Source organism: Rutilus rutilus (assembly GCF_951802725.1).
Source record: "Rutilus rutilus genome assembly, chromosome: 1".
NCBI classification, from domain to species: Eukaryota; Metazoa; Chordata; class Actinopteri; order Cypriniformes; family Leuciscidae; genus Rutilus; species Rutilus rutilus.
The window spans coordinates 58,134,680-58,162,005 of NC_140209.1; the positions used below are offsets into that span (position 1 = coordinate 58,134,680).

The 27,326-nt window shown below is 41.1% G+C and overlaps 2 protein-coding genes across 4 annotated transcripts in view; one reads left to right on the top strand and one right to left on the bottom strand.

The window, feature by feature from the left end:
• The first annotated feature begins 4,797 nt into the window (after nt 1–4,797).
• cacng1b (calcium channel, voltage-dependent, gamma subunit 1b) lies at nt 4,798–16,405 on the top strand. Its single transcript, XM_084403019.1, has 4 exons — nt 4,798–5,204; nt 10,600–10,674; nt 13,247–13,384; nt 15,120–16,405. The coding sequence occupies exons 1-4, from the start codon at nt 4,964–4,966 to the stop codon at nt 15,350–15,352; spliced, it is 687 nt and encodes a 228-aa protein (XP_084259145.1). The 5' UTR covers nt 4,798–4,963; the 3' UTR covers nt 15,353–16,405.
• Nucleotides 16,406–20,882: 4,477 nt separating this feature from the next.
• The window catches only part of helz (helicase with zinc finger), a 60,286-nt gene continuing 53,842 nt past the window's right edge, over nt 20,883–27,326 (bottom strand). For all 3 annotated transcript variants that reach the window (XM_084402881.1, XM_084402880.1, XM_084402879.1), the window contains exons 25-31: nt 27,098–27,305; nt 26,691–26,773; nt 26,004–26,466; nt 24,918–25,152; nt 23,809–24,319; nt 22,083–22,311; nt 20,883–21,285 (exon numbers count right to left, since the gene is read on the bottom strand). In XM_084402881.1, coding sequence (XP_084259007.1) covers nt 20,924–21,285; nt 22,083–22,311; nt 23,809–24,319; nt 24,918–25,152; nt 26,004–26,466; nt 26,691–26,773; nt 27,098–27,305 — 2,091 coding nt within the window. In that variant the 3' untranslated portion in view covers nt 20,883–20,923. The remainder of the gene's footprint in view (nt 21,286–22,082; nt 22,312–23,808; nt 24,320–24,917; nt 25,153–26,003; nt 26,467–26,690; nt 26,774–27,097; nt 27,306–27,326) is intronic.

The window sequence follows — 27,326 nt, forward strand, 5'->3', positions numbered from 1 at the left end:
ACACCTAAAGTAGGGAATTGTGCTAGAGGCATCTGTCGCATCTTCGACATGAAGTCTACCACAACATGAGTGGCATAAGTAGACTCAGGACTCCATTGGTTGAGATCAAGTCGAGGCTCAATCTCACTGACAAGTTTTGACTTGTTGACATGAGCTGGAAGGTCACCATCAAACAGGGGAGATGCTGAAAGCACATCATGAGAAAGTATCTGCCGGATACTCATGCCCCGCTCCTTAGCAATGTCCATACTCCTATGTGCCTCGGCCATGTCTTTGGATGAGACTAACTTCTGCTCCTTCATACTGATTGCTGGTGTCTTCTGTGGTTGTTCGTTGAACTGAGGTAGTTTTCTCTTTGATACAGTTGTGCTCATTTTCTTGGTCTTCTCAACTAACCTCTCCTGCCTGTACGAGCAGTAGACATGCTTCCCATTTTGGAGTCAGTTGAGCAAGCGAGGAGCGACACCTTGGTCAACAGCCTGCTTGGTGAGCAGACTGTGCAGTGGAACACTGAGTATGGATTCTGCTGCTCTAGCACAAAGTCCAGCAGCTTTGAAACATTTTGGTTGAATGTAAGGCGGTGAGTGGTGCTCAGTGCATGCTGGAGATGGCATTCTGTCTGTTTCAAAGTGTGGTTGTTGGTGAGAAAGTTGAGGATATCAGTGATCATCCCAATCTCATGGAACAAGAGCTCAAACTCTGCTACAGTATTTGCATTGTGTGTGGCTCCTACTACATAGTGACCTCCAGGACCCTTTGACACTCACTGAATGGTCTGCTCGACCTTCATGTCACCTCCCACAGCACAGAACCAGCCAGGGCCATCCTGCACAACCCACTGGCCTATAGAGAAGCGCCGGTAGAGCTCAGGATGTGTGAACTCTAGCACCTTGATTTGTTCAAGATACCATGACCCATGACGAAAATGGTTTATGCAGTCACATTCTGCAAAGATTGGCATAGAATCCTTTATAGCAGCCACGTGTAGGTTCCAGTTTCCTTCTCTTTCGGAGACTACAGCATTTTTGATGATGGCCACCAATTCCAGCCAAACTCCAAAGAATTTGCAGAGCTCTGACTTTGCTTCACACTCCTTCTCAAACTCCAGAAAGTCCTGATTCAACTTCTGCACTAGTTCAATCAAGGCTTCAAACTGCTCTGGGCAACGTTGATTTGCAGCCAGTGTAGTGTGCAGTGCCTCTACCTGTGCTAGCACTGGATATTCTGCTTTGTCCTTGTGTTGCCAGAACATCTCCCACTGGAGCGACCTGACCACATCCTCCACAATCAGCATCCCAGTGAGAGCACGGACATAATGACTCCCATTTAACACCGACTCTATCACGCCAGGTCCAAACACTTCACACTCCACCAATGCATCATCCAGGCCAGAACCTCAAAGCAGTTTTCCCTAGCATCTGAGTAGAACACGGGTCCAATGGAAAGGGCCCATGCAGAGAAACAGATCCTTGAACTGTTCTGTCTCATGCAGGTAAATATCTACAGCCAGGGCAAACACACTTTCATCACACCAAATCGCCATTGACGCCTGATTCAGTTGTCTGCGAACACTCTGGAAGTTGGTGAGGCAATGTCTGACGGTGGCACGCTCAGTAATGGGTCTCGGTATGACAGGTAGGAAGCCAACACGCATCATCGGCACCACAGCAGATGAGACAAGTGTGTGCACAGCAGCCCATATCAGAGGGTCTCCTGCTGATGCACTGCAGCGGATCAGACTGATCAAGAATTCATGCTTTCCAGATGCACTTTTGGCAGTTGCAACATCAAGTAATGTTGCTTGCTTGTTTTCAGGATGCAGCAGCATGTCTGGTGGCAGGACAGGTCGAACCACTGGCTTGGCATGGTGAGGTATCTCTTGGCATGGCAACTTTTGTCTGCAGGATTGGATCAGCATGGCTTAATCCTATGCTTGACACTGGAGGCTTATGAAGGGGTCTGTTCACTGTGGCATCTTGGAACAGTACTAATGCTGCATAGTGTGAACCCTTGGTACCAGAAAGTGATGATTTATCAGCATAATCGGAGTTGTCCATGCCTGCCATAGTATAATCCTCCCTTGTAAAAGTACTTGGTATGGGTGTCTCTCCATCTCCTGAGCATTTCACAGCATAGCTAGCGAGAAGACTGCGGGCAGTTCTGATTGTCTGGTAGCTTGAACATGAACCAATCCTGTTGAAAGTTGTGAGAAGGCTCTTGCTGCTCTTTTCTTTTCTACGACCTTGACCATGCCCTTTCAAGGTCACAATAACCCAATATGGTCATATCAATTGCAGAAATGAATTCAACATACCATAATTAGTCAAAATAGAGGTATTACATGTGTATAAACATTCAGAAACAAAGAAGTTGGATTTTTATCATCATGCGATGGCGGCCATATTTGATTTGACCATTATGTAATTCGTGGCACTATGGCGGACAAGCACCTCTGTGATTTTTCATGTCTAGGGACCCACTAACTCAGTTCGAGTGAGAAATTCCCCCAACACCAAATTGCGAACGGGTCTACAGGCCAGGTCCAGGACTAAAATGGGCAGCTGTGTGAAGACACTAACAGTTATCACGGGGACATTTCTAGGATCTTTATCTACCCTGATATCTAATGGTCTGCAACTAACTGAAACATTCCTACTATGGTTTAAAGTACCTTGGTTATTCCTTACAGGTAATCTTTCAGAACTGAAGTATAAAGTTCCCTCATGTATAATCATAAACAGAAGAATTGACTTTTTTGTTGACTATTCTAATATCAAGCCACATTTGGAATATACAGTAATATACAGTTGCAACACCGCTAATGTGAGTTTATTGTTGTGCATCGAGGATTTTATTCAGTAAATGTGTTGCCATTGTAGTTTATGTGTATGTCTTGTTTTTGGCTCATTTTTTTTTATTTGCTTCGTTTTAATGTGCATTTTTAGAATTTATGCGAATCTTGCCAGATTTTTTTATTGTTTGTGATATCTCAAAATGTGCATAAAAATAGGTGGATGAAATCATAGCTAGTGATGCTTGGCATTGCAAGTGACATCAATAGCTCTTTATATTACGAAAGAAACCTACATAATAGTAAAATTCGAATGCATTTTTTTAAAAATAAATGCTATAACAATAAGAGACTAGAGTCTTAGTCTGCACCTAAAACTGAAATCCATTCTGATATCCAGGTAAAGTTACAGCCTCTCACACTCACTGATGGGGGAAAGTAGATCATCTACTAATAAAAGGAAATTTCCCATGAGCCTGTTGGATCCAGATATCAAGCAACAGTAGCACAGGAAATAATTAAACTGCTTTGGAAAAAGCAAGGCACAAGACAAATGAACACAACAAGTCATCAACATCCAATCATGCTAGGTGAAAATGAAATTCAAGACATGTAAAATGTTAAATGCCTTGGCCAATGCATTGCACCATAACAATTTATTTGAGTCTGTCTTTGTCATCTCAAAATGTTTACTATAATAGATGAATCATCTGTGAGCTTCAACAACAGTGAAATGACAACAAAAATCCTATTCTATCTTCAACTGAAATCCATAGGTATACAAATTGCCTTTTATTTGTATACGTTTTGGTTTTTTCGATTTTTTTTAACTTCATTGGAATGGTACAAAACTTAAAGGTTTTGGCATTTGCGGGGAACAAATCATGGATATGATTCGAAAAGGTTAAATGGTCATGAGAAAATAATATAGTCACACTTGACGGCATTGGAAATGAATTGGAAATGAATTTCATCCAGTGGAAACGTTTGGTACTGCGGCCTAAACAAAATCTGACTGAAAGCAATTTCTCTGATATATCAATCTCAAGTTTGGACCACAACTTGTTTAGATTTATGGCTTTGATTTTCTTGCAGTTTTAAAGTAAAACATTTTTTGGGAAAATATATATTTCATATAAAAATTTAAAATAGAGTTTTTGTGCATTTTTCATGAAAATTTCATGAAAAACCTTTTTTGACCTTTTTCACTTCAGCACTAATCTGCAAAAAAGAGATCAGACTTAAGTCTGTGCTTCAGGATTTATCATCAATTTAAGTTGGAAATTTTCATTTTCTCAAAAAGTGAATAGATTGATTATAACTACTGCATAAATATGATATAGTACCATAACATTCCCTACAAATACAAAATACAAAATACAAAACATTATCGAACTCAATAGTAAAATAATTTCGTTGAAACGACAACAAAAAAGTGGTCACCAGAGGGTTAAATACATACTGAATATAATCAGTATATAATATAATAAAAGCAAATTTAATTAATTAATTAATTAATTAATTAATTAATCTAAAAAAAATCACATAATTCCATCCATTTTCCAAACAGCGTGTGAACTATGGGGTTGCTGGAGCCTATTCCAGCGTCTTGTGCCAGAGGAAGGGAAATACCCTGGATGAATGGCCAGTCCATCACAAAATCGCATACTGCATATGATATTATTAAATAATTTCAGACAGATGGGGAAGCTCAAAAATAGACACATGGTGTCCATCATCTGGTTCTTCTAGACCATTGATTATTATGTAAGTAATCGCATGAGCTGCAGGTTTTACAATATTGGCTAATAAACTTTTTCTCTGCTTACATCATGAAGGCAGGTCTAAAGGCACAGCCCACCAAACTCAATGACTGTCTTACAGGAAGGGGGAGAGAGAGAGAGAGAGAGAGAGAGAGAGAGAGAGAGAGAGAGAGAGAGAGAGAGAGAGAGAGAGAGAGAGAGAACTAGGGCACTATTATCTGGCCTCTTTTTCTTTTTCCAAGCAGAAGCAGAGATTTGTGGACAGCGAGCTGGAGTGAAGAGATAGCGTGTTGCCGTGTGACTTTTACGTTTCCCTTAGAAGTCAACTAAACCAAAGCATCAATTCAAGGGCAGAGGCACTTTTATACTACGGCACAAACTCAAAGCTCACTTATCTTCAACGTTCACCATGCTAGAGGACCAGAAGACCAAGGTGAAGATCACCTTCCTGGTTATCCTGGTGGGCATCTCGTCCATGCTGGCGGCAGTGGTGACGGACCATTGGGCGGTTCTGAGTCCCAGGGTGGAGCAGCTCAACACCACCTGCGAAGCGGCCCATTTTGGACTCTGGAGACTGTGTAAAAAGAGTATCTTCATTGTGGAGGAAGACCCTGAGGGCAAAGGCTGTGGCCCTATCAGCCTGCCAGGAGGTAAGGAAGTTCACATCTACTGTAAGTTATTTCTCATGAACGCCATTAGCACACGTCCAATTGATGTCTAGCCCAAAGGCATGGATCTGTCTTACTCATGACGTTTTTGGAAGAGCACCTCATTCATCTTAAGTTTTGTAAATGGAAATTGAGGAGCAGAAGAAGCCAAGCCTATGTATCATCTTACACACAGTGCAAGAAAGTTCCAGGTGAAAAGTTTTTTTTTTATACTCAAAGAGCTCTGCTGTTAAACATTAATCCACAATATGGGTAGGAGTCTGGTCTTAAAATTAAGGGTATAATATTTTAATAGCACTGTTTTGAATTGCTGAGTGAGGTCAGTGACCAGACTGCTAATGAACTGAACAGGTGCTGATTGGCTGTTTATGATGTCATTAGGTTGTTTAAGACTATAATAGATAGGTTAAGATGATTTATGAGCCGATATGTGGCTTTGGATTAATGGAAGGCAGATGAGCTGTATCTGTATCTACCTGTGGGAGACGGGAAATAACCCGACTGTTCTTTACGCTACTCTAGGGACGGATCAGCCTCATTTCATTCCTGCGCCCAAGCTCATGAGGTCAAATAGATTGAGGAGAAGATGAAAAGAGTATGAAAAAGTAAATGCAATTCACTCAGTAAAGACTGATGAAGTCTGTCTGCATTCATTGACAGAACATTGAATAAATGCATTGAAACCTTCTGTTCCTGACAATTAACCGTCAACTGTGCTCTGCAAACATACTTATGTCAACATTTAAGTCTTGAGAAATACAGATGGCAGGGTATAGATCAAATATCACAACAATTGATAGTTTTGTGGATGGATGATCATAGTATTGAGTGGATGGATGGATGGAAGAGAGGGCTCTGAAACAATAGAAACAAGTGGAATGAATAGGTAATTGGATCCAGGTTGTCTCCTATTTGATGCAGGGGGCAGTAAGACCAGCATCCTCTTATTTGTCACACTTCAGGAAGACCTGTGGGGATAAACAGAGAGATCACTCCCACCATGTGCTCTTGTGAATGTCTGGGGAGAATCTCATCCTTAAGCAAAGCCCCAAGATTTCACATCAACTATGGATGTTGATGGCAGAAGGACATCGGCCTGCAGTTTCAATTGGTTTAAGCCAATTTCCATCGTATCCATAGTTTATCCATTATAGTTACTTATCTTAGACGTGTTGACAACTCACAATTACAGTGGACTATATCTTGTCATCCAGCATGTAGCATCAGCCTCAAATGTCATTGGACCATTTATGGACCGGATGGCCATTCATCTGATGTGTATTTCACACAAAAACGGCAAGAGCTTTCTTAAATCAGCAAGCTCTACGCAATTTCCGGGAATCACATTTTTACAGAATTATTACCAGGTGCTACAGTGAGAACTTCTGAGGAAGGAGAAGTCAAAGGTTTGCTCGCTTAACTAGTTGCTTTGAGCTGAGATCTTTGAAAGGTCAAGACTTAGTAGCAAGTAAATAAGATATCCTTAAGTACACCTATGTATTGCGCTTTACTCTCAGGGATATTTCAAATGTAGCCACCCCTAAACTTCATATAAAAACAGTGATGAGCCAAGAGTGGGTGGTCCTTGACTGGAATAAGCTGCAGTGTGTACTAGACTTTATGGCGATAGTCAAAAATCTGCCCATGCAAGACTATCAATAACATATAAAGAACTAGCCATTATTCCATCGTAGATCTTAACTATAATTTTAGAGCTCATCAATCAGAATTAACAAAATCTGTGGTTTGTCAAACATTTCCTGTATGACACTCACTATTGGAAAATCTAGCATAAACCAGCATGAATTCCATGCTGGTCCAAGCTGGTTTACGCTAGTATAGTGTTGGTCTAGCTGGTGGACCAGCAAACTAGTCATGCTGTTTTCAAGCAAAGCTGAACTGGAGTAGCTGGTCCACCAGCACTACCACTTCCTATGCTGGTGACCAGCAAACTAGCAAGCACCATTCCTTGCTGGTACCAGCATGCAAAACATACCTTATGCTGCTGACCAGCAATGCTGGATTTTTCACAGTACTAGGACTGTTCACCAATGTGAAGCACGACTTTGTTCAAACCAAACCCTGCAGCTCTCGCTTTAGACCATTAGGAGATACGCAGTTCAATCAGGTGGTGGCTTGCAGTCTTGGGAGACACCTGTAGATATTCCTGGCCTAGTGGGAGAATTTTTGCTGGAAAAGGTTAGAAAGCACCTAACCTTGAGGCTCCAGACACCTTACAGAGCGCAGCCGTTCTAAGTGACGTCCCGTGAGACAAGGTGTGGCCCAGTTCACACTAGTCCTGCAAACACCATTGCCTGGGGAGTGGTTAGATTTGGATAGCCTCTTGAACTGCACAGAAGAAGCCATGAGCCAAAAACATAGCATTTAAGCAGTTATATTCCTGCTTGCTCAATGATTCTTGGCTTCACGCCCAGACTTGCTTCTCACAGAGGGAAAAGAAGAGCGGTGAGTGTTGGCGAGACTCATCAAGTTCTTCAAGGGAATCTAGCATTTCACACTCATTCAACGCTCAGGTCTGTTCAAATGACTCTCGATCTTTCCAGTGGAGTTAATTATGTTAAAATAGCCATTTTAAGTGGCTTGAAACAAAATTCTGATACAGCGTTGAAGGATCTAGCCTATTTGTTAAAGAACGGGATAGTTCCCCCAAAAATGAAAATTCTGTCAATTCTGTCACCCACTTCTGTTGTTCCAAACCTGTATGACTTTCTTTCTTCCGTGGAACACAAAGACAAAGATTTTGAAGAATGTTGGCTGCATCAAAACGTGCCATGGCAGGACACTTCTCTCATTTCTTGTTACCAAAAGCATCATAAGATTTTCAATGAATAACATAAACTTAAATTTCTTACACACAAAAAGTTATGGTATGCCTTCAAAACACTTGGAATACAACACACAAGTCAAATGAACGACCATTATGAAACCAATTGACAAACTTTTGTCATTTGTGGAGCTTGATGGTCCTTAGTTCATTGAATGAAAAAGAGCTGTGTGAAGATCCACTGTGAATCTTCTTTTGTTTTCCACTGAAGAAAGAATGTCATTTTGAACAACACAAAGGGAATGACCATTTTTATTTTTGGATTAACTATTCATTTAGTACTTTTGTGTGGCAGGTGTTTTTCCTCTGTTGGTCCGCCAAACTTCTGCAAAGGCACGGAGGCCCCGGAAGAAGTCACTTCCCTTGTGCGACCCAAATATATAAGCACCATTAGCGGGTTAGCTGCTTTAAATGTGTCCTCCTCCTCTCACATTGACCCAGAATCTAACGGTCACTCAGCAAGTTAACAAAAGAGGACACCACTGTTTTCTTGAGCTACTGCTCCATATTTACTGGGATAAAAACAGCACAGCCACCTAACGGTGCTCAAAAACCTCACTCTAAAGGCAACTTGTCAAGCCTAATGGTCTGTTTGCATGAGCCACGAAATGGAGCGAGCTTTAATCAAGATGTAAAAAACTAAAATGACAGCCACTGCAACCCAGCAATCGACCTCCTCCCTGAAATAAGTGCTTCCATTAACAAACCTGCGAGGTCAATGATACGCCCCAAATTGCTATTTTCAGCTCCTCATTTTGCTCGCCGGTGCTGCTGAACTGAAAAGACTCATTCTGCTCTTTTTGAGCTTTAGGTACATTCATGCTGAATAACAGATCTGCCTACATGCAGAGCAAGGGCGCATGGCACAGGTCTTACATTCGATAGGTGCCAGGCGAAAAAAAAAAAGACAGATTTGTCAAGAGTTGCACTTTAATCTGGAACTGATTCATGATCGTTCTGTCCTTGCACGTCTCTGTCAAATGTATGAAGGACGCTGACAGGCCTACTGAAGCAAGACAGGTGAAGAAGACTTTGTGGGATGAGTGTATTGAAATGCTAATTAGGGTTGGGCATCGAGAACCGGGTTCCAACTTGGAACCGTTTAAAAAATAACAATGCCATTGGAATTGTTTAGAAAATTGGTTTTCGATTCCGATCATCTGTTCCAAAGCGCTCAAAAGTGTGGCTTTATTTCACCTTAAAAAAGCCTGGGTCGGCACAGTGCAACACGTGACCAACTTATTTCTTGCACGGGAGGATGCACTACAAATATGACTAAACACCTATGCCTGCATGGTGTACAAATTAACAAGGAGTGTAGCGTGTTCGACGTGCTGCGCAGGTCCACTGTCTCATCCTCCTCGGGCAACCCTGCGCTAACCAACGTTAGTAACGTTACCTCGTCACATTCAGGTAAGTGATTGTAGTGTAACAAAGCGCTTGACCAAATTGCTAATTGTCTGTGACATGTTTTGACTCCACCCCTCAAAGAATCAACTCGAGAATCGAAAAGAACCGAAATCGAAAGGAAGAATCGGAAATCAGAATCGTTCAAATCAAACCGATGCCCAACCCTAATGCTAATGCATGGTATTTTTGCCCAGAAAACTGACCACGACCCAACAAGCGTATTAGCCTACACATGGCAACAAACATTATGGCCAAAGGCTCTCAGAGGCCCGTTGAGAGATGAACTCATCCACAACAGCTTGCGCTAAGGGCCTGTGATGGGAATAGTCAAATAAGCTGAGTAAATCACAGTCTAAAGCAGCACAGCGCGATGCATCCCATTCTCTCGCCTCAGTCAGTCTGCCTTTACTAATAAAGCTAAGACCAGCCTGTTGCTAGGTAACCTTTACATAGGCCTCCCCCCACCCCCCACTTGTGGTGGAGATTTTGGTCCAGCGTAACAAACAGCTCCTCTGTCAGTTCCCAATCTCATGTCTTTTTCCCGGCACAGGGGACGCTGAGATTGCTTTATGATTTTAATCTAAAGAAGAGGTTCCTACCGAATGAACTCTTATTTAACGTGACTTTGCCATTGCCCAGGGATGTACGAGACAAAGGACTCATTTAGCGATTTCGTGGACTTGCAACCTGATGAACACATGGGCGAGAAGCTCATTTCTGGGGGCGAATATTAGTGAATTGTGCAACAAAAAGTGTTGTTATGTCAAGTTAGGGAGGGTGAAATAATGCTAGGAAACAAACATTTCGTCAGCTAATTTTACCCTCTTGCCCAAAAAAACACATTCATAAATACATCATGTGCATCTTATTACAGGATCATGTCATGAATACCAGCAAGAAAGCTTGCGCCACGTAATCACATGCCCTCTGCACATAATTCAGAATTCCTGATCCATTCGATGGACACACACGAATGCCTGGCTTGTTTTCACGCACCCGGCTATGGTCTCTCTGGAGAAAATGTCAAGCAGACTCATTGGTAGTTTGGCTGCATCGTAACGACAGGCTACGGCAGCACCTGCAACCCTCAGCTACAATAACTGTTTTCATCTTGTTTTGCAGTCAAGAACTGCTCGTACTTCAAACACTTCACATCAGGGGAAGAGGCTGAAGTTTTTGAAGTAAAGACTCAAAAAGGTAAGGTTCTCCTCCTTTGAAATCACGTGAGGATATTGCAAAGGCTTGTACTTAAAACCAACCAGAGATGAGTGGATAAGAAGTAAAATAGGAATTTGAATGAACTCAAATAAAATTTGCTGTGTACTGCATCGTTTACAAAACAGACAAGAAAGACACTTCAAATCTTACAGCTTGTTGAGTAGAGGTATAAGCCATCTTTTTACTTCTGCCCGATCAATGTCAAACAAAACCTGTGAACTTGCATTGAAGGAGTGACCCAAACCATATCTAGAAAGCAGAATATTAAAGAGATTTGGGGACAAGCTTATTTTGATTTAGGATAGAAGCAACACTCTCAACACCCTAGAAAACTTACTACAACATGTTAAAAACTACAACTTAGCAATGCATAGGAACCCTGCTAACAGGGTATGTTCTCTGAACTTTGGCTAACATTTTGTTCTCTCATGTTTTGAGCAAGCCTTCTTCCATTAACATTAATAGAATGTTAGTTAACTTTAAAGACCCACTGAAGTGCATTGAAACGCGTAGCATTATTCAATGTGTTGACGTAATTTCCAGTGAAACAGGAAGACAGGATGGGACATATTGAGCAGCTCCTCCCCTTTTTTAAAATAGCCAATAGCGTTTCATTTATCACAGCTCGGCCAGAGCTGTTGAACTGGGTAAAGCCGCAGTTTCCTCCTAATATCGCTTTAAAGTATAGAATTTCGTGCAGAATTAAAATGGGTTCGATATGTTTTCTGGACTGCGCCGACTCGATCATAATGATCTGCTCTGTGATATCGTGTCTCGGCTGCGGACACTAACGTGAAAACAGACTTCATTCGCCCCGATGGAAAACATACACTTTCTGAATCATTCCCTATCCCCTATATAGTGCACTATGTGCCATTCACCATGTAGAAAATAGTAAATGTGTGAACCAAGTGATCGAATTCAGCCATTCAGCGTCAGGGGGCGGGGCTTCAGATTCTAGAGAGCATTTGATTGCACAGAAAATCTGATGAGAAGCTGAATTGAGAGACTAAGTTTTGAATGCTTATATCTTCTAAAAGCTAATTTTTTCATTGTTTTGGAGCAGACTAGCTTATAGATAAGAGCATGGCTAACATATTCATACTAAAAGCCAAAAAAACTTTTGATTTCATGGGGACTTTAATAATGCTCTCAAAACGATACCACAAAATCATTATTTATGCATCGTTCATGGACCTTTTTTTACGGTTTATTTAGACATTGGTCAAACGCTTTTTAAATATTGCTACTTGTTTCAGAATGTTCAGAGAACATTCAAAAGTAACGTTCGCATGCTTCAAAATGGAATGTTCCCTTAACGTTCACATATCCAAGAAAAAACATTTGAAGCATAAGCTAGTGACTCCCAAGATATAATTATCTAGTATATTTGTTATTATTATTTTTAAATATATGCTATATAGTCTTGTTTATCTTAACACTAGAACTTTTTCGCTCTCAGGTAATGTCCACCGATCACAAGCAGTGCAATCTGGCAACCAAATATGGCCAGCATGGCATTACATTTTCCGCCTGCTTGAGCAAAGTGCATCTTGGCCATTTCACGCTCTAGCTCGGTCATTGAGTTAAAGAGGAATAAAGCCTTAAATGCGACGAGACGTGAAGCAAAGCACGAATGCTTCATCGCCACGCAGTTCCCGAGCCACATCTTAAAATGTCAATAGTCATTCACACTATTGATCTGTCTGTATTACTAATTAATGATGTTAAACACAACATTAGTCTAAAGGTCAGACTGATTAGCCAGATAATCTGAATTAGCAGGGTAGATGAAGTCATCCTTCAATTATTTGATTGTGAGAACAAGGTGTCTACAGAGGTGAATGCGGGTTATTTTGGTGAAGGAACTGCATTTAAAACATTGATATTATTAACAAAGATTGAAACAGAAAAATAAGCAAACTTGACAAACCTACCCAAAACAACGAGTAACAGTAACAAAAAATAACTTGTTTTGAGGTTCTGTTCTGGAACTTATTAGAAATCCAACAACATAAATAAATAAATAAATATTATTTTTAATTACCTATCACACAACACAATACACCCAAAGCTACAATTGGTCAAATTAAAGTCTTTCTTTCTCAGTTGGCATGCTAGCAGATTAGTAAAGCACAAATTTACTACATGTGATATTACATATTTGTACATTAGGGTCAAATCAATAACAGACTCTTCACTGGCGTTTATACTGAGTTGGGACGTCAATGGCAGCTGATAAATAGAAGTTCAATGTCAATATACAAAAGCAGGGCAACTTTTGAAGGCTGTATTTACAGGATTTTTAGGAGTCAATATGCGAGGCCATGGCCTAACCTTAGTTCAGTGGAAACTGTTGCATTCTGGGATAGGACAAATCTTGTGAGAAGTCTGCAGAATAGAGTGCTCTGAAAGAGACAGGATTCTCCGTCACACCTGAATGCATAACTTAAGATTTACTTTAATAGTAATAATTCCATTAGATCCCATAAGGCAGCTTGGTCTTGCTTTGATCCACACTCAGACTCACTGTGAGATTTTCTTCTGTCAGAGTACAACATCTCAGCTGCTGCCATCGCCATCTTCAGTTTGGCCTTCATGACCCTGGGCAGTCTTTGCCTCCTGGGGGCTTTTGGGAAGGGCAGAGACTACCTACTGAGACCAGCTGGCATGTTCTTTGCTTTTGCAGGTAAGCACAATGTTAAGCTGAGGTTATACTTTCTTGATTTTTTTTTTTTTAACGGTTTGCATGACTTCTAGTAACATGGTACGGCTATGGTAATACCATAATTCTTGAACGTACAATATTCATGTATCATAGCTCAAACAATGCCATGCTATGTAGCCTACTATCATAGTAGCCTATATGTACAAGAGACCAAGTTATTAGCATGGTACTTTTTGTTGTTGTTGTTGATGCCCTTGTGAAAAAGAAGTACACCTGAATGTTTTTGGACACTTATGCATGTTAATTTGCAATTAAATGAAAATGTATTATAATTTAAATGTAAATTAAATGCAGTTCGCTGAACTTTAGAGTGTTTTTTTGACAAACTTAAGGTCATCTTTATATGCAATTTCACAATTACTTCTATTGTCTTTGAAATATGGTTAAGTTACTGCTGAATGTATGACAAGCATTTATGGTAAACTAAAATATACTGTAATTTCTATTGAAACTTTGACGTCGTGTTTTTAAATATATTTGTAATGACACATTTGTACCGAAGTTGCAATTTAGTATATTTTAAAATATACAAATTTTAAGTATAACATTGAATAACATACTATAGTTCAAATTATACTTTACATGTGCTTTAGTATGTTAGTCAATGCATCAAAATAAGATTATTAAAAACTTTGTCCTTTAAAGTAAAACATTTAACTGACATTATTACAAAGTGCACTTTTTAAATGTCTACTTAAGTGTGTTACAGTCTCTAAGAGCACTTCTTTCATTAAAGGTATAGTGGAAGATTTTCCCGAATTTTAGAAAAGATCCGCCCTCTCCACTTTTTGAAAAAATGCACATGCGCAACACTCTACCTGCTCCCGAGAGGGAACGCCTATTAAACGTGTGCACGAGAGAGCATGCACGAGCCTAGTGCGTGACTTGTGCCAGGGCTAGCATCGCTAATCATAGCTTACATTAACTTTTACTAGCAGTGATTTTAAATGGATTTCTCCAAATAGCATGCCAAACTTTACCTGTCGAGTAGAAACTTCGCGACTGAGGCATCAGTGGGAAGCCCAACCTGTGCTTTTAGCGCACGCCAGCGTGTGAAATATTCTCCCAAAAACACTCTGATCTTGTTTCTTTCTTCAGAGGCCTTTCTCTTGTCATACAATTCGTAGATACTTTTTCTCTTGCGACCCTCAGACATTTTGAAAAAAACCCGGTGAGAACGGCGAGCTTCAATGAATGGCTGAAACCGTAGCTCACCACACATATACACCTGAAAGTGCGCATGCGCAGAAAGCGAAAACTACCTAGGGACGAGCGCGTACGACGGCCTTACGTAAACATATCACCAGAATGATTGACAACTAGGAGGACCAATAGTCTTGATGATCCACCCGGAAAAAGAAAATCCTCCACTATACCTTTAATATATTACATGCAAGTACAGTTTTTTCTGAAAATAAACTTACACTACACGTCCACATTCAATAGAAACTAAACAAACTTCTTTCTTTTTTTTTCACAAGAGTGAATGTTATACATTTATGCAGTAGCAGTTTAACAGTCCACCAACTGGTCAAGTGTCTCGCAGGTCAAAAGCAGTTGAGAGCAATTATACATATTAAAGGACTTGCAGGGTGGTGTAATTTAATGCTGGTGAATCAATAAACCCCAGACACCCACCACAAAACCACCCTCTTTATTCTCCATTTAACCCATGTGACCTTCCTCACCCTCACAGGCCTGTGTATCGTCATCTCCGTGGAGGTCATGAGGCAGTCGGTCAAGCGCATGATTGACAGCGACGAGACCATATGGATCGAGTACTACTATTCATGGTCCTTCGCTTGCGCCTGCGCCGCCTTCACCCTCCTCTTCCTCAGTGGCCTCAGCCTCCTTATCATCTCCATGCCACACATGCCCAGAAACCCCTGGGAGACCTGCATGGACGCCGACCCAGATTCCATAGACTAGTATAGCGTCCACCCCAGAGTAAGAGCGCAACGCAACTGACACAGGAGTCATACTAGCAGTGTGAATGACAATGAGATGCATTGACGCATTGCATTTATAGGTGATGATAGTGATGCATTGATATTGTTAACTAAGCATTGACACAGACGTATAATTATTCCAAGGGATAGGTTATCCAAAAATGTTTTGTTTTTTAAAGTGTCTTTTGTTTTATTTGTAAAGATTCTTCGAAATTTCCCCTTTTGTGTTCCGGAGAAAAACGTTATAAAAGTTTGTAGGCGAGTAAATGATGACCGAATGTACATTTTTGGGTGAACTATCCCTTTAAGATCTACATATCTAACATGAATTTTGTATGTTTTATTGTTTTCAGTAATCTGAAAATATTTGCATGTGCATTCATGCTTATATGCAATAGATGACAGCTTAGAATGTATATTTAGGGACTTTTAGAAGTTTCCGATGTGTCATTTCTGAAACGGTGACATTAAAATGTGCTGATGGACGACTGTAAAAGCATATGGGATCAGGAATGATATCCAGTGATGTATGATCAGTTTCAGTAAATACAGCTTGCACTTTAGTAATCTAATTGCATTACTACTAGTAAAGGTTAATACTTCCCAGGTCATTTAATCTGTGATATATTCCTTTAGCAATGTCACACTTGAACTTCCGGCTCCTGAGTGAGTGAATCTTAGTGATCTGCCTCAAGAAAGACTGTTAAACCCCCACTAACATTTTAATTGTTGATGTTTTTACTATTGAAACAGGAAGTTGGGGCAAGACATGCTGAAGGTCATCCTTTTTTTAAATAGCCAATAGCCTTTCAAAACATGATTTACTTTGTATTATAGATTGTATTCATAATTAAGAGGGAGATATATTTTAAATCTCATTTGATTGTATGTTTGGTCCATTTTACAAGATGACGAGGATATCAAATGTGTACGTATCTTGCTTTATGTTATCAAGGATTGTATTGTACAACTAATAGATGGACTGAAATCCACAAAATGTTCATACATAAATTAATATAGGCCTACTACATGCATACTCAGTGAGCTTATTTTGTTATTCATAAATCTTTGTGATTTAGCATTGCACGGGAGGATATTGAATTTGTAGAAATACGGTGAACCACAGTGACACCTGACAACAACAGGGATGTTTCAGTTTTCATCTTCCTCAGATACACAGAGATACAAAGAGAAACGATGGCGTCGGTTTTATCATATCAACCCTGAGTGCGAGTCCTCAACCTTCGGAAGTGCATGTAAAGTGGATTCGCTTTGTCAGCGCAGAAAACGGCATCTACTCGACATGTCGACAACACGAACCAAACTCTTCCAGGCCTCAGCAACAACTACAGTTTTTGATGGTCAAAGTAGACGTTGCTTGCAGACAGCCAATGACGACCATAGGCTGGCATTATGCAAATGTGTTACATTGGTATGTAGGTATGTAACAGGAAGTGAGTCTGAAACTGCTGACGACTTGTTTTGACAATTCGCTATATGCATATTTCATTTCAGGTTTTCGATAAGCCAGCTCGAGCATTTCCGGTGAACATTCAAAAGGAAAGAAATCAGGTTAAGAAATCAAAAGGTTATAAGGCTGTGTCGCGGTTGTAATTTTAACCACTAACATCCTCTAGAAGTGTTTACAAAGAGAATTTGCTTTTGAAGAGCAGAAAACTGTGTCTTCTCGACATGTACACTACACAAACCAGCTACAGTGCTTGAGGGTCAAACTAGTTGTTTGCGTACATTTGCAGGTCGCGGAAGTGAGACTGGAATTCCTGACGACTCGTTTAGGCGTTCAGAGTCGATATTCTTTCTTTTGGGACACTATTTGTTGTGCACCGTTGACTTTACAGACCATTTACATTCACAGACAGCCATATTACACAGTGCATGAAAGGTAATATTTAAAAAAAGCATAATAGGGGCACTTTAATGTCGCATGACAGATCGCTGTCATTCAAGCGAAGCGGCAGCGAGGATCATCAAGCACACGTGAAACGATCATCTATTCCTCTACTAGTTACAGCATGAATTAAACATGATTGAACATCAGAAAGGTATGTAGAAAGTTGTAGAACAACTTACTGAAATGTATCATGTCTCATGTAATCGATCAATCAGTGTTAAAAAAGGCTGAACTTTATTTTTTGCATCTGATGGGTATTAAAGCCGAATTGTTAGCTGTCACGTTGGGCAAAGGAACGAGCAATAAAGAAAAAAACGGAAGTAAAAGAGATAAGATAGACAATCGCATTTTAGTATCACAACTTTTAAACAGAAAGACCAACATACCTTGTGTAGAAATGGATGATCCATTTCTTTCTTTGATGGTCATCGGAGGGGAAGTGTGAAAACTGACGTGCTCAGCTGTTGTACTAACGACACTGTCGTGTTCATCTCGTTTAACGTTTCAACAACTAAATTAGTGCTAAGCCTATTTAACTAACAATATTCTGACTATGAACAAAGCATTACACTTTATAAAACGGATAGTTCCGGTCCTTGACCTTGATTCTTATTGGTTGAGCCGCGTTCGAAGCCGTTATAAATCACATAGGTAAATCACTCAAACACACACCTGTGACCGCATTGCATAGTATCACTGCGCAACTGCCGTTTGCGATTCTTTGTTGCTGCATGTGTTACTTGGTAAACTCTTTGGAACTACATTGCTTGGCGGAGGAATAAATGTGTTATAACGTTATATTTTTTTGTTGCTGGTGTTTATTTTATGAATGAGATAAATATTAGAATGAATATTTTTGTGGAGTAACCGTTTTATAAAAGCAATAAGCCATTTTACAGTGTATTTAGACAGGGCCGTTTGAAGGAATTTGGGGGCCCCAAGCAAAATGGACATGGAGGCCCCCCCCCCCCCAAAAAAAACATAATATAATATGTAACCATATTCCGTCCGTTCGGAAAAAAAAAGTTGCACTAACTGTTTGTTACAAGCAGCATTTGCCGTCAGGCAGGTAGCTAACATAAACATATTTTTTCTAGCCTACCTGCTGAAAAATTACACCATTTGTACAAGACAAGTGGAGCTATTTTATCCAGTGTAATTTATCACTTAGGCCTACCTCTATCTTTAGGGGTGTAACAAAATTCACGGTTCGGTTCAATACGATACTCATGTGTTACGGTTTGGTATGTTTTCGATACAGCAAAAAGAAAGAAATGCCAATTTCCTTGATTTATTTATTTTTCTTCTTTTTTTAATTAAAACTAGCATCATAAAATATGATTTATTTTTACTTTGAGCAATTCTGGAGCTATAATTGACTCTTCTTAGGAGCATATAAAACAAAACAGCTCCTTGGAAAAAATTTAATGTAATTGTATTTATGTATTGTAGTAGTTATAAACAAATGTTTATTTTAGTTAAGATTAACATTTGCATTGTATTCATAATGTCAAAATAAAACCGAAGTAATGTTACTTGAAGGCATTATAGCCTACTATTCCTGCCAAACTATGTGAATGTTTCTCACTAGATCTCGCAGCAATGTTATTACTTCAGTGGCGAATTCAAATGCTTTCTTTACTGGATCTCTTATTAGAGCTGTGTAGTAACAGTAACAGTGTCGCATGATCACGATCGGCTCGCGCTGCACTGGTCCAAACTGATAAACAACGGTCCGTCAACCACACAATAATAACGAGTAACGTTAGCTCATGTTCGTTCCCGCTTACATTACATTTGCCATTTGATGTTGGGCAATGTTGTGGCCGCGCCGGCGTCTCTACATTATGAGCGCGCTTGCCACGCGCAACGCGCCTACATTTGAAATAACAAAATTTTGGTCGGCAGGAAAAATGATCCAACGAACCGATCGGTTTGAAAACGCGTACCGAACACCGAACCGAAAGCCTCGTACCGAACGGTTCAATACGAATACGTATATCGTTACACCCCTACTTACCACTATCTTGTTTTTTCTTATCCTCGTCTTCCTTTCTCTTCATTATTTTCTGGCTTCCTGAAGCATAATTCCGCTTCATGATGACTGCCGAGGAGTTTTTGTATTTTGCCGGCAGCAGAGATCACGTGATTGGCTGGCTGCTGTCAGCGACTACTGAGGGGGGCCCCCTTGAGGGGGATCCCGATAACAGTGTCATTGCACTTTACTGCATTGACTATCAAAGGGGCGCTCACACAGTTTGTCATTGCATTTTATTCTTAACCAGTCGTTGTCTTGGGGCCCCAGGCCAGCTCGGGGCCCCAAGCAATTGCTTGGTTTGCCTGTCTTGTCGCGACGGGCCTGTATTTAGAACAGCTAAGGGGGTTTTAGGCACTCCGCTCCCCGTCTTGCCTAACAACGCCCCTTAGCCGTTCTAAATTCACTGTAAATCACGGCCTCGCGGGCCTTATTGCTTTGAATGATGGCTGTTAAATCTACCTCAGAAAATTGAAGATACAGCCACACCAACAAGTTTCGTTTTACCGGAAGATTTCATCAAAAATATCTTCATTTGTGTTCTAAAGATGAGCGAAAGTCTGAGGGGTTTGGACATGAGGGTGAGCAAATGATGGAAGAATGATCATTTTTGGCTGAACTAACCCTTTAATAGCTTCATGAAAATGGCCAGTTTGCTTTCTACATTTTTCAACCAGTTTATTTGCCTTCTACCAGTATTAATGACCATTATAATGGTTACTTTTTTAAATATCCTGATCAGGTGAGCAGAAACAAAACCTCTTTGTTGCTTAATAAAATGAGCATTTTGATTTCCATTGCATTATCCAATAACAACCAGACTTCTCGAGAAATCAACTCTCTGCTCAATTGGCATCTTTTCATGTATTTGCAAACATAATAAAAATAAATGTTCTGATGTCCCATTTCATAAGGTTTGATATTTGCCTTTGATATTTTTTTACATTCTACATGTGGATGTGGAGGTAGAATAATAAAGCACACGGTTGTCATCTCATGTATTCATTTATTCATATGTACAGGTTTGAGAAAAGTTTGTCTACATCTATACAACTTTTTATAATATTGTTTTTTATCTGAGTCAGTTCACCACTCAGCTGCAAGCACAAGAAAACACACCAAGAAACTGAACATCATAAAAAAATGCCAGCTGGGAAAAATCACTTCAACAAGTTTTACTTCTGGGAGTGGATGCAAAGAGAGCGGACATAATTACAGGAAAGACAGGCAGCTGAGTGGTCAGCCAATTCATGGTGTTTTTAAAAATCTTTTTTTCAATAAATCTTTTTTTTTCTTTTTTTTTTCTTTTTTTTGTTACTGATTTTTTTTAAATGTTTTTTTTGTCCCAAATGTTTTGGTGTTTCATGATATATATATATATATATATATATATATATATATGCTGATTCGGTTTGTAAAATCACAGATGCCAAACTGTAAAAGAACCAACTAGTACTAAAGCAAGTAAAAAATAATAAAACGCAAAATGTCTAACTATCCCACAAAATCAAAAGACATTTTTATATATTTTTTTAAGATTGTTATTCTATTTTTTTTCAACCGTTTTCCTTTTTAACAGGTGTATATAGTTCATATATATTGACTTACTTAAAATACGTGTAATAGCCATTGCTACTGTTTGAACTGCCTATGCTAAGCTCCTGTAACAGAGAGATGGGGTCACTGTTCTTCTTGACCTGCTCAGGCAGCGGGCGGGGCTTTGGAGGGGCTCGGAGGGCGCTGGCGTAGGACATGGTCGGGGGCTTGGAGTTGCCGGGCCCCTGGGGGCCCCCTGGGCTGGTGTTGCCCCCTCCTCCTCCTCCCGGGTCTGGTGGGGTTTGCTTGCTGGGCATGAGGGGTGGGAACTGTCCGTGATGCTGGAGAGACGCGGCGCTAGCGGGGTGAGGAGACTGCTGGAGACACTCGGCCTTGACGTGCTCATCCGCCACACTCATCGCCTTTGAAACTGAGGAACAATTCGTAAAAGTCGTTATTATATATGTATGTGTGTGTATATATAATTTATTTATATAACATCACGAGGTCAAAACTCAAGTGTCAACTAAAACATTTATTACATATAATGAGGTCAAATGCACAGGTGTTAATGGCATCACAGATAAAGACAAATAACATTAAAGTCCCCCTGTGGTGAAAATCAAGCTTTTAATGTTTATATGTCTATGTGGTGTTTTTAATGCGCTTTAAAACAAACCATGTGCAAATTCATAAGCCAACACCATTGCCTCACGTATTTTCTCCTTAAAACTGCAGTGAACCAAAGACAGTCTCAAAAACAAGGTTTGAAATCGCTGGTGTGAGTGAGTGGAGGCGGGGCTAATTTGCATATTCATAGAACCACTGCGTATACTAAAAATGAGGCAATGGAGTAGAGTTACATTCAAGCTATTTTAAGACATGAAGAACTTTTTTTCCAAGGAAAAAACATTTAAGGATGTCATTTTGATGATTAAAGATGAGTTTCAAGGGATACAATTATTGCCTACAGGGGAACTTTAAAAACATTAATGTTTTCTTGCATTTCGTTTGGTATAGTCATTTCTCAAGTGACTAAATGTTGTTTTGAAAGTTTGAATAGCAAAATTAACTGAAAAAGCAAATGACACTGAAAACCTCCGCACATTCAAGTTACAAATGGCCGTGCCGCTCTTACGTTACAAATAAGGTGCGGATTTGGTTGATGAGAATTTCTTACATATCACACAAATCTATCCTACGCATGCAAAGGTCAATGAAACACACCTAAAACCTCCCTGTGAGGGACGAGGTGGCTCGCTCCGTTACATGGAATGTTGTGGAGAGGAGCGGGGCTCGGGCCAGGCCCGCTGCTGCCTAGCCATAGGTCTGCCGAGGGGTATCTGTAGGAGGGTGTGGGGTGGTCCTGAGGATCCAGGCTGTCCGGATACGGCTGGGGGGAGCTGGAGGAGATCCTCCTCTGGTACAGAGGCCGCCCAGGGCCCCGTGGTTCATACTGAGAGACAGAAAATGAGCGTGGGACTAGGCAGAAACTAAACTCATTTGGATGCATTTCTGTCCAACCCTTTGATTGAAACCATCAAAAACAGCGCAAGTTCATTTGAATGCCAGAGATATGTATTTTTGCATTATTTGTTGTCCTTTTTCAGCCTAAAATTACATGCCAAATCACACAAGTAGCAGAAGTCCAAACAAGTCTACCAAAATAAGTGTAACAAGTGTCATTTTAAAGCAATAATCTGGGCTTTTTTTTACCCTACATTATGCATTTATGCTGTTATTACCACAGACAATACATTTCCACATATCCTTCAGTGTGTATAAATATACAGGAAATAGAGCTGCACGAGTCTGGATAAATTGAGGATCATGATTCATGAACGAAACACAACAACATTAGTCTATTACTGCAGTCTACTTCAAATCATTCATTCAAATAATTAAAATAAAATAAAAAGTTTGAGTGAATAATTCAATGACTCAAAGACTTCACTTGTGTCATTACTGGACGAATCAACATTTTTGAACAAATCTCTTGAATGAATGATTCAATGACAAATTAATTTTTAATAGTTACTTGTCGCCACCTACTGGTGTAAGAATATAATTGATAATCTATATTTGGAGTGTCAAGTTACTTTCAAAGGGTGATTTACTCCATTTTGATCACTACCGTAGATATCAGTGTTTTATCCGAACTATAAACGTTTATCCCAGTACTTCTGTGGTCATTTGAATATTTGCAACACAGAAATGATGATACTGTGTTGTTGAAAAGACTGTTTGTGAAGCTGCTTCAAACCTTTACATAACTGCTCTCTGGATCAGAAAGCAGATTTGAATGTTCGCTATGAGTGTACTTTGTTTGATAGACAGGCGAATCGTTGTCATTAGGAATAAGATTGTGAAGGTGTTTGAATCGAAATTGCGATCTTTCAACGATTAATTTTGTTAAAAGTTAATAAGTGTCATAAGTTAAAAGTAAATACGAGCAATTTAATTTACAATCACAAACAACCATCAAACATTTCCAATCAACTCCTCCGGTCGGTTTTATCCTATTTTAGAGTCTTGAACTTAAATTTAATTTATACAATTGGTGTCAACCGCCTTTTACAAGACATGTAAAAGCTTTTAAAAAAAATCACAAGGGCGAATTTACTGATGTACTTAATGTTGTATAATAAAATGTGAAAATATCTTGTCTGTGTTCACCACAGACCAAAAAAAAAACCATTCAAAACTGACTTAAGGACGAAGGAATTACGTTTTAGTACTCATTTATGGAATATTCCTTTAAAACAAACTCAATTCCTTTCATACATAGTGTCTGCAATTTGTTCATTTTCAATGAGAATTGTCCATTTCAGGCTACATTATGTTGATGAGAGTTCAACTTTTGCAAATATGCACTGATTGCCAATGTGATTATAGACATCGAAGCAGTGAATGAAGTGTGAGGACAATTGAAGAGACCAAAGGCACCACTTACCTCTTCTACGCTGTGCAGGGTGCTCTGCGGGGCCTGGAGCTGCTGTTTCTGCTGCTGGTGCTGCAGCTGCGTGAGGGGGCCCTGCTCTTGCCGGTGCGCCATCGCCTGCAGGCCGAAGGGCATGCCGTGGCCCAGCACGTGGCTTTGGGGTAGGCCAGGGTGGGGCCAGTGGGCCTCCTGGAGGAGGTACTTGACCGGAAGAGGCCCCGCTGTGTGCTCGGGTGGCAGGGAGAAGGAGGCCTGATTGAAGGCTTGGTGCTGCTGGAAGGGCTGACCGCCCATGGGCATCTCTCGGCTGGTGTCGGGGTAGGAGGGCGGAACCGGAGCTGGGAAAGGATTGGGGCCGGAAGTGTGATTTGAATTTGAGGAAGAGGGAGATGGCAGGTCTCCGGGGCTTCTGGGCTGGACTTGACGGTACTGAAGGAGGCGAGACTGAGGAGGAGGCATTTCGGCCGGCTCCCGCTGCTCATACTGCTCTTGAGGGAGCATTTCACGCAACAGACCAGGATATCTGGGTGGAGAGGGAAGAAAAAAAACTCACATAGTCAGAATGGAATACTAGCTTACTACTTACTGCACAGTATATTCTGTATACTGCCTACTATATTATAAAAAAATGGTGGAACAGCAGCATGCTATATTGTGACTTGACCTTAGCAAGCTTTAAAATCATCACGCTAAAGTTTTCCGTTCCCCCAAGAAAGTGTTCACTCGTAAAACTTTTGTAATGCCTCGCAAAACTTTGGCCTTCAAGTGAGAAACCCTGCGTTCGCTGGATCAACATTTGCTCTCCCGAGAAATGTTGCATTCGCTCACAAACCGTTTGTTTGCTAGCAAAACCTTGCTTTCGCTCACAAAGAATGCGTTTTTCAGAGGTACACAAAACGTTTGTGAGAGAATACAAAAGCATTGTCAATTTTGATCAACATTGCTACACTTTTCCTCCCATCTCATATTCTTTTCCATCAGTGTGTCCCTTTAGGGGCTTTGAAGCATCCAGTTATCATGTTGAAAAAAAAAAATATTTACATTATGAAATATATAGTACTGAAATCTAGTATCGTCTGACTCACAAAACAGCTAAACAGCAGGACAAAGAGTCTTCTAACCTGGGCATGGCAGGTCTGGGCTCCTCCTCTGCTGCGGGGCCTAGGCCCCATCCGGCTCGGAGGAGCTGCTGCGGGAGCCGCAGACCCTGCTGGCCAAGATGAGCCAACTGCTGCGCCAGGGGGAAGGGGGCCACACCGGTCTGCAGGAAGGGAGTATGTTCACCCCACTGACCCACACGAGCCTGCTGCTGCTGCTGCTGGCCCAGAGCATCCAGCCCTGAGGAAGCCTGACCATCTGTGACAACACAACAGAGAAAAGCCCTGTGACATGCTGGGAAAACACAAAAGGTCTGTTCACCAAACCCCACCATGACCATTTCAGCAGAAGTTTTCCAAAGAAGGTTAACAAGGGATTCTGATGACCCAAACCATTAAGATGCCAAGTCCAAACAACAAAAAGTTTTAAATATTTCCAAATATTTTCTAACACTATTGGCTGTCGCAAGGATGGGCGCTCTATGATGCTATATCATGCTCTATAACATCTCTATGATGTTGGTCTATGGCTGCCACGACGTCATGACTGTTTTTATCATGTTGCTGTGGGTTTGAAGGATTGGTAGGGCATTGCTATGTGGTTGATAATGTGTTCTGAGTAGTTCTGAGTGGGTTGCTAGCTATTGTGTTCTGCTCTCTATGATTTTGGTCTATGGCTGCCATGACGTCATGACTGTTTTTATCATGTTGCTGTGGGTTTGAAGATGTTCTGGGGATTGGTAGGACATTGCTATGTGGTTGATTATGTGGTCTGAGTAGTTCTGAGTAGTTCTGAGTGGGTTGCTATTGTGTTCTGGGTGGCTGCTTCAGACTCTGTTAAAGGAGCTCAGATAGAATAGTTTCTCTTAGAATAGTTTCTCTTCAATTTTGTGAACAGGCTTTTTACTTGTCCAATTCAAACTCTTGGGCGCAGTACTGTGGAATTTACGAGAAGCCTGAAAGATTGGAACATGGCTTAAACTTGAACCGTCAAAGTTGCTGGCAGAGCAAATTCAAAACTGTCACAAAAGCAGTCGTAATAGACAGTAAAGCACAATAAATCAAAGACAATAATAAAGCCTTTTGAAGCAGTCTTGCGTATGCACATACCCAGAGTATCGCCCAACAGAGAGTCCAAACTCTCTTCTCCAAAGCTGTTGAGGCGTAGGGGCTGCTGGTGCATCTGTGGGGGCAGGCCTCTCACGACACCCTTCATATCCTCAGCCACCCCACCTGGGACTGCTCCCATCGAGCCATCCCCACCCTCCATCCCCTCCAGGACTGGAGACTGCAGTCCGCGGTGTGTCATTGGAGGCCCACTGAAAAACGACGGGGGGAAGGAGGAGGCCTGAGGGTGGATGGGGGCCTGCATTCGGAGGGGAGGTCGGGGGAGCCCATACTGCTGCGGAAACTGGCTGTTTCCGTGGTGAGGGGGGAAGCCGGGATGTGGGGGGGCCAGGTGAAAGTTGAGGGCCCTCTGGGCTTGTGGGTCTTTGCGCATGAGACGGCTGCTGGGGAAGCCCACGTTGGACTGGGGCTCTGGACTCTTGTTATGCACTGATTCTGGGTCCCCCTGTAGAAAGTATAATCATTACCAACGTGTGACTCTAATAGAGGGTGTAAAGGAGTAGGAGAAGTGAAGTGTTTTGAGCATGCAGGGGTTGAGTAAAGATAGATGGTCCATGTTTCAAGTGTTCTTGTGGGAAGGCATAGTGGGTGGCTCCTTTGATTTATTTCAGATTAAACTGGGAAGGACGTTTGATAAATACGAAAAGGGAACGGACGGATGGATGGTACCTGTTTTTCCTTCAGCTCGGGGGCTTTCCTCTCGGGTGTCAGCAGCCTACAATGCTCCGTTTTTCCATTAATGTCGATTTTCCCTAAAGAATGGTAACAAATCAGCACAATACGACCCAAAAAGCAGCGCCTCACCAACAGCCATATATGACAGCTCAAACCTGAGAGTTCACCGAATTAAAAAACTTTCTAAATAAACTTTTACAATGTGGTGTGTAAAGGCAAGTGTTAAGGCACAATGTGAACTGTCAGCCAATGCAAAGACATCTGACATGTAATATATTCTGCTTTGATTCCCACCCACAGTGCATGTGCATTTCTAACCCATGACCTTGGTGTTGCTATTGGCATGCATCAGTTGAGCTTTCAGTACTGTTAAAATAAAAGACTAGTGTTGTGAGTTTTACCATTCCCACTGGGCTCTTGAAGTAGATCTTTCTCAGAGGTGGGCTGCTGGTTCAGGCCCAAAGGAGAGGGGTGACCGAACCCATACAGCACAGGTGAGGCACGACTGGCTGGTGGCCGCAGGTTGAGGTTGTACGCGGCCATGGCAGCCTGGTGACTCATGATGCGAGGATCCACAGCGAAACGACTCTGATAGCCGGGCCAGGGCAACTGGTGAAGAGAAGGTGAGGT

What these genes read in the sequence shown, in the direction of transcription:
- cacng1b (XM_084403019.1), top strand. Translation starts at nt 4,964, where the DNA reads ATGCTAGAGGACCAGAAGACCAAGGTGAAGATCACCTTCCTGGTTATC. An exon ending in CCCTATCAGCCTGCCAGGAG is followed by an intron (nt 5,205 to 10,599) that starts GTAAGGAAGTTC and finishes CTTGTTTTGCAG; the next exon opens with TCAAGAACTGCTCGTACTTC. An exon ending in CATGTTCTTTGCTTTTGCAG is followed by an intron (nt 13,385 to 15,119) that starts GTAAGCACAATG and finishes TCACCCTCACAG; the next exon opens with GCCTGTGTATCGTCATCTCC.